The sequence below is a fragment of the Palaemon carinicauda genome, chromosome 16 (genome assembly GCF_036898095.1).
Source record: "Palaemon carinicauda isolate YSFRI2023 chromosome 16, ASM3689809v2, whole genome shotgun sequence".
NCBI lineage: Eukaryota > Metazoa > Arthropoda > Malacostraca > Decapoda > Palaemonidae > Palaemon > Palaemon carinicauda.
Genome location: NC_090740.1, coordinates 74,428,606 through 74,436,781, shown reverse-complemented (window position 1 = coordinate 74,436,781; position 8,176 = coordinate 74,428,606). Strand labels below are relative to the sequence as shown.

General features: G+C 33.9%; 1 protein-coding gene across 1 annotated transcript in view; it reads left to right on the top strand.

The window, feature by feature from the left end:
- The window catches only part of LOC137655065 (trypsin-1-like), a 21,393-nt gene extending 13,626 nt beyond the window's left edge, over window positions 1-7,767 (top strand). The window contains exons 10-14 of the mRNA XM_068388967.1: window positions 36-108; window positions 893-1,009; window positions 2,184-2,300; window positions 7,222-7,342; window positions 7,454-7,767. Of these exons, the coding sequence (XP_068245068.1) occupies window positions 36-108; window positions 893-1,009; window positions 2,184-2,300; window positions 7,222-7,342; window positions 7,454-7,512 (487 nt within the window). The 3' untranslated portion in view covers window positions 7,513-7,767. The remainder of the gene's footprint in view (window positions 1-35; window positions 109-892; window positions 1,010-2,183; window positions 2,301-7,221; window positions 7,343-7,453) is intronic.
- The last annotated feature ends 409 nt before the right edge of the window (window positions 7,768-8,176 follow it).

The following is an 8,176-nucleotide window of genomic DNA, read 5'->3' as shown; positions in this document are numbered from 1 at the left end:
AGGCAATCCTTTTAAAATTTTCTTTTCTAATTCAGGCCAGACAGAGTCAATGTTGGTGACCTTGCTGTAGTGACATTTGACTATCCAGTTCCTCTGGATCACCCACTGGTTAGTAAATCTTTGATTCATTTTAAGAAAGGAAAATAAATGTTTTCCTGGTCACCTGTGAAATCTCTAAAATGAGTCACAACCATATCACTCATTTCAAGAAATTTTGCCATTCTAATTTTTCAAACATATACCGGTATAGGCTATATAGGTATATATATATATATATATATATATATATATATATATATATATATATATATATATATATATATATAAATATATATATATATATATATATATATATATATATATATATAAATATATATATATATATATATATATATATATATATATATTTATATATAAATATATATATATATATATTTATATATAAATATATATATATATATATATATATATATATATATATATATATATATATATATATGTGTGTGTGTGTGTGTGTGTGCGTGTGTTTGTATATATATATATATATATATATATATATATATATATATATATATATATATATATATATATATATATATATATATATATATATATACTATAAGGTATATATACTAAGTGTCAAGTTACTGTATATCTGAAGAAGTGTGTTTAGTAAGTTTTCTAGTATGTTGTTCTTGGACAAATAATTTCAGCATTTGCAATCCATGTGTAACCATTGTTATTTCAATAGTAATTTTCTAGTAATAAATATGCATATAGATAATAATACTCGTTAAACAACATGAAGCTTCATACTAATTGTAAACTTTATCTGTATAGTGATTGATAAGCGACAAAAATCAATTACAAAATGCCAATATCACATTTCCAGATTCGACCCACTTGTTTACCCTCTGCGGATGCCCCGGACTACGCTGGGAGTGATGCACATGTAGCTGGCTGGGGCTCAGTCGATTCTTCCCCTGAACATTTCGCTAATAAACTTCAGGTAATCAACATCCATCTCTTTTTTACGTCATAAGTCTCAACACTACACAGTATTCTAGAAGTTTTATTCTAGATGTGACCAGATTGTAAAATGATCCTCCTAATGTGGCAACTGAATCACTGGCACTTCAAACTTGCAGTGCATGTTTAATGTTGAACTGATAACATAAGTCTCTCTTCATGGTTTATATATGACAAATCCATTTTAACGTTGTTGCTGGTCTTAATATATCTTACATTTATTTAACTCATTGCTTCTCATATACAGTTCATTTGTTCCCTTTCCTCGCTGGGCTATTATCCTTGCTAGAACCCTAAGGCTTGTGGGTTCATGGTTTTCCAAACTAATGTTTAGCTTAGATAGTAATATTGGTAATAGTAATAATAGTCGTTCGGTTTTTAAACCAATCTAGTTTCTAGAATGTTTTGCCATCTAACAAGTATTTAAAAAACAATAGTATTCCTCCGTAGACACGTGACCTCATTTGCGTAAAGAACCACAAGACTAATCTAAAATTACTTCACTTCTACATTAAATATGGCTAACGTTCTTTTCTTAGCGAAGCAAATTGCAATATTTCTGTTCTTTTTTTCTCCATGAGATAGAATATACACTGAACGCAACTTTGCTTTATAATGCTTAGACAATTTTTCATCAACCTGATTCACAGGTCTCTTTAAAATGAAAAAGTTCTAAATTAGCTATACAGGAAACAGTATACGGCGCTTAAAGAAATGAAACATATCAGGTTTCGGGTTGTGTGTGATATTGGTATGCAAACACTCATTAATATTAATGAGAAGTTTCGGACAGAAAATTCCTAAGTAATAATTTAAAAAGTCTATGGCATTACAATAAGAAAGAAACCTGTATTTAGAGCAAATTTGTGTCTGAAGAATGAATATTAAAGCGTGTTGCTAATGACTATTAGATAAATCAAAAAATAAAGCAAATTCAATCTAAATCTATGATTAATTCAAATTGCAATCATTGCCGATCTCCACAATTCTCATCTCCTTGAAGATAATAAAATCCCTGATTTTTCCAAGCTTTTTAATCACATTTCTTATTATAATTTATCATTGAGTTTTCGCAATCAAGATGAATGAATAGACAGTTTTCCTTCTGGTTTACCGAGGCAAGAGTGTAACGAAATATCTCCCTCTTTGCATAGGCTACCGTCGTTCCTGTGTGGACAAACCAGGACTGCCACAACACTGGTTTTGGAAACCTCATACATGATGACCTTCTGTGCGCCGGATTTCCAGAAGGGGGTACTGATGCTTGCCTCGTAAGTTGACAGTTTTCTTTCCATTAGAAGATTTGTTGAGTGTACAAAAAAGCGGCACAGCTGAAAGGATTCCTGCAAGAGAAAGTACAATTATAGAAATGATCAGTGAAAAGTAAGGAGGGAAAGGATGATAAAAAATGAAGATGTATCAGATGACTGGATTACTAGAGAGATGCTGGTAAGTGTGATTGCGTGGATGACAAGGGTGTGTAAATAAATTTACGTTTGGAGAAAGGAAGGAGCCAAAGGAATATGTTTCTCGGCCCAAGACCTGTCGTGACAAAGTAGGATGTAAGAATTACAGTTATCTAATATTAATTAGACGACTCAGGAAAGCACATGGAGGGAATTTTGTTCAGAAATTATTAGTGGAACAGCAGGGGATTTAGAAATAAAAGAGGGTTGGGAATCAATCGATTGAAATGGTTTTTAAAAGTAGAGGGAAAAGGGTATATGTGAAGCACAAAGAATAGAAAGGAGTTATGAATCTATAGGGAGGTAATAAGGAGGCTTATAAGGATGCATGACTCAGAAAATGAGTTGTTCGAGGAGAATAAAAGGTAAGTGTTTGTAGGAATATGCAGGCTCCATAGATGAGGGTGCAAAGTTATGAGAAAAGATAAAGGGTCATGAGTGAGGGGAGTGTGGAATAGGTGATGTCTTTTTTATGATGAAGAACTAATTGGAAACTGATTTGCGGTATATTTTAGAAATCCATGTTTGTCAGCAGTTATATGAGAGGATGAGCAACCTGGTGGATTAAACGAGAACTTTGGGTTTGGAGGAAATGCCCCCCTAAAATTCGAGGAAGTTACTTCAGCAGGGTGATGGATTATGTTTAAAGCTATAGACAAGCTATCTTTCCGGCTGCTACTCTTGATACCCGACGGATGATCTTACTGGTATTAGCATGGACCAGCAACTAATCACTTGCTTTAGTTAGATAAGCACTGTGCAAGACAAGATACTGGTCATCCTTTGATGAATTTAGCCTACGAATCCTCTATGGATTTAGTCAGTCAATAGAAAGAGAAGATGAAAGAATGGCCACCGAACTACGGGTGTAGTATAGTGCTAGGAATCTCCCGGTTTATAAACACTGAAGAAAAATAGAAAATAGGTAATTGAAATATTAGAACCATGAATTGAATTGGGAAGTTACAGCAGGTAGAGAATGAATTTATGAAATATGGTTTGTATATCTTAGCCCTAAGTAAAACACGTTGTAAGGGGATTGGTAAGGAAATTTTAGATCAAGGCAATGTATAAATGTATATCTTTTCAGGAAGAACAGATGGAATTATATAAGATTAGGTAGAACTGATGATGACACCAAGAGCAGAAAAGGAATTAACTGAGTGGAGAGCTGGAGATAGTAAATTGTTAATTGCAAAGTCTAAATCGAAGCAGCGCATTTTGAGTATTATACTTTACTATGCACCAAAAAATTATTCCCCTGAAGAAAGGAAAGATGAATACTAGGAAGAACGGCAATGTAATAGATGAGATCCCAGAGAGAAATATGAAAATTGTGACTGGTGACTTCAGTGTTAAAGTTGGAAGGAATGATAAAGGTATAGAGAATGTGATAGGGTCTTGGCGAAGTTGCAAATGAAAATGGAGCACTTTTTATAAGTTTCTGTCCATTAAACAATCTTTTTATTAGAGGTAATCTTTTTTCAGCACAAGGACATCCACAAATATACATGGGTTTCACTATGTGGTAATTGCAAATATCAAATAGAGAATGAAGTTTCTGAGAAAAGTAAGAAGCTATACAGTAGAGGTGCGGATATTGGTAGTGATCACCAGCTCCTCATTGTTACACGGAAATTAAAACTGAAAGCACCCAACAGAAATGTAGAAAAAATACCTAGGTTTGATACAGCCATAGCTTCTAGAAGATGAAAACGGAGAAACATTTACAACTGAATGAAGGAATCTATTTGCAGTGTTAGAGACTAAGAGACGAAGAGAAGAAAATTAATGAAAAATGGTGTGATATTATGAGCATATTGTATATCAATCAGCTAGTTAAGAAGTTTTGGGACATGCAATTACAAGGAGAAAGCTATTGATATCAGAACATACTTAGGCTACTATAAAAAGGAGGCTAGAAAGTTTTCAAGGTAGTAATGAAAATAACAAGGTAGAACATGCCAAGTATTCCATTATTGATAGTGAGGTCAAAACAAATTCCAGGAATGAATGGAAAGAATATTTAGAAAGAAAAACAGATGAGACTGACAAAGTTATTAATTTGGGGAGTGGCTACAGTGTAAGACTTGCTCAAAGAATTAATAATGGAATCTTATGGGCAAAGAAGAAGAAGCATCTGCCCATCAAAAAGAGAGATGGATATGTTATAACAACAGAAGATGGAGAAAGGCAACGTTGAATGGAACACTTTAGTGAGGTCATGAATAGGATATATGCAGAGAATAATTTGATTAATATACCTGAAGCTGAGGAAGACCTTGATGTACCCATGAATGAATTTAGTGTGTTTGATGTCAAAACTATCATTAAAAAAATCAGAAAATGGAAAGTCCCTGGATATGGGAATAACTGCTGAGATGATATTGGCCGAAAATGAAGTGACCACCATAATACTTACAAGATTATTTTGTAGAATGTGGCATGAAGAGGCATAACCTAGTGAACGGGAATTAGGAGTGTTAGCAAATGGCAAAGAAGTAGACCTGACTGATGCGTAAATTACTGAGGCATCACACTTATGTCAGTCATAAAGATATGTAGTATGCTTCTTATAGAGGGACTAGAGAGAAAGATTGATGAAAAGCTGACAGATGAACAAGCAGGGTTTAGAAAAAGGTAGAAATTGTACTGACCAAATGCTCTTTTCAAGGTATGGTTTGCAGTAATGTGTAAAACATAGAAATCCACTTTTGATGATATTAGTGGGTTATGAAAAAGCCTTTGATAGTGTACAATTTTGTGGAGAGTCCTGCATTATTAGAGAATTCCTCTTAAATATATAAATTTGATTAAGTATGTTGATAAGCAAAGCAACAGCAAAGTTGATGTCAGTAGAGTCCTATCAAATGATTTCCTGTGAAAAGTAGAGTACGCCAGGGGAATGTTTTTTTCACCCTTGTTGTTTATCCTCCTCGTGGAATCTTTAATGCATAGAACAATTGTAGATGGTGGAGAAGGATTGGACTGGATTGGTAATAGGAGATTAACTGATCTAAACTGTTGAAAATTTGCATTAAAAATCGGTAAATGTCTGGTAACATTTATCCAGGATTTGTATCGTTTTAAAAACGGATATATTGACGTAAAAGAGTAATATTACGGTCACTAACCCGTAAAAGATAATAACAAAATAAAGTAAAATTACGGTCACCTGTATTTTACTGAAATACGGTTGAGAACAGTATATTTTACGACGAATTTCCGATTAAAATTACGGTTTTTTTTCTAACAGTGTAGAGTATAGTGATGACACTGTCCTTATTAGCAGTACACCACATGATTTACAATGCTTGCTTAATAGATATCACAGGAGGTTGGGTTGAAGATATATGGAAGCAAGACAAATGATGAGAACGGAATATGCAATAGAAGATGAAATATCATGAGAAGGAGAAAGGATTATTGAGGTAGAATCATTTAAATATTTTGGAACTATGATCTCCAACACAGGCTATGGGATGCAAGTGTGCAAGAGCCTGTGACTGGCCGTAAGGGCCAGGCAATCCGAAACAACAACTAATACAGGGTCTTTAGAATTGGAGTTAAATAAAAGATTGAAAAATGCAAATTAAATAACCACTAGATTAAGTAAAATTTAGAAATGAAATCGTCTGCAGGCACATATATAAATCAGGCTATATATCAATTTAGTGAGATATGTGTTGCTGTATGGACATGAGTCATGGTATGGTAATGAAACAATATCCAACAGATTCTGTAAACTTGAGAAAAAAGCCCCCAGAAGAATATTAGGAGTTAATTGGCAGGACAGGATTAAATATGAAACTATAGGAGAGAATACTCGAGTGTCATAGGTGGATGAGATCATGGTGATGAGTGGATGGAGATGGTTTGGCATGTTCTTCACACACTCCAAGAGAAATTAGTTCACCAAACTTCTAACTGGGCTCCACAAGGCACTAGAAGAGTTGAAAGACCCAGGCCTATGTGGCTGAGGACTAAGGAACGAAGCGTGAAGTAGAGATGATGAATGGAGAAGGATTGATTTAAAAGCTCAAGGCGAAAACTACTGGCGAAAACTAATAAGATAGCGTCAATAGGTGTATGAGGAGGTGGTGATGATGAAAGGGAAATTACAGGAACTAATGAAAGCATTTGCAAAATGAGAAATTTGAGAATAGAGGGGCAAGAATAAGGTTATGGTAAATTGAACCATAAAGATAGACCAATGATTGTTCATATGGATGGTAGACCAAATGGAAGAGGTTGATTCAGACATCTTTATAGGAATAAATATAACAAATGATGGGTTAGTTAGAGATTTGAATTAGCAGTTGAAGAAAATGTATGAAGTTTAGTGAGTGCATTGAATGCAGATAAAATAAAGAAGGCTGAAGGTGTTGTTAGTGATCTTTGTTAAGTAAGACTAATTAAGATTCAGAAGGGATATATTAGGTTACTGTGGGTGAGAGATATGATTAGCTTGGTTGTGATGGTTTAATCATGCACTGGGAATGGAGTACGGTAGGTTGGCAGAAAGTGCGCCTACTTCAGAATTGGTTGGGGGAAAGTGCATTGGAAATGAAGGGCGTTGACATCTATATAATGCAAACGTATATTCAAATGCTGAATGGTAAATATATGGTCTGCATCCTTTTGTGTAGGTGTATATATCAATTTATATTATGGATGTTTTTGCCCATTACTTTAAATACAATTTAATACACAACTGGTTTTTCAGGGTGACAGTGGAAGTCCATTAACAGTAGACAACGGAACACAACACACCTTGATAGGCGTTGTATCTTTCGGACATCGATGTGCCCTTCCAAATTGGCCTGGAGTCTATTCACGAGTTTCAGGTGATTTGAAGCCTTTTTTTCCATTTCGAAATATGCTGATCATAAGTTTTACCTTTACCTATCTGTGGTTTCATAAATAATTTATTTTGATTCTATCTTCTTTTTTGGCAGGAAGCATTGACTGGATAAAACAAGAAATAGCTTATGGAATCAAATGTCAAAACTCTTAACACTAGATTAGCCTACATGTCGTCCAGGAGGAGAAGGAAAAAAATTATAACTTTGCAACGTCATTTTCTTTCTTTCGTTGCCATGTCTATGTTATAGATATTGCCCTCCATGAATCTGGGAATTAATTTCTTTTCATTGACATGAGAATCCTGGACCCCAAGTTCGAGCGTTCTCAATTGGTAGTCACGATTTTTGAAACAGACTGCTACTCGAATAAAGCTGGCAGCACCCGATTAAAGACCCCATGAATAAGTCTTGATTAAATGCCTCTTTTCTGTATATCATGTTACTGATCAATAGACTTTTAAAATGTATCCTATAACTATGTGGGGGATATGAATTCCTTGGAATAAAGATGAAACTATTAATTATTTAAGTAAATATCCTATAATTCTATTCAAAATGATTTTCCCCCTTTGTTTCGTAAGTCTTCCTATCAGCTTAACTAAATTTCCTTACACCACTGTGACCAGCTCAGACGAAAAGAATCACTCAAAGTTCTATTTCAATCTGCTTAAGGTTTTATATATATATATATATATATATGTACATATATATATATATATATATATGTACATATATATATATATATATATATATTGCAATCAGAGCAAAAGATTAGTGGAAGAGTTCCTAAACAGGATCATGGGAAACTCCCGGAAA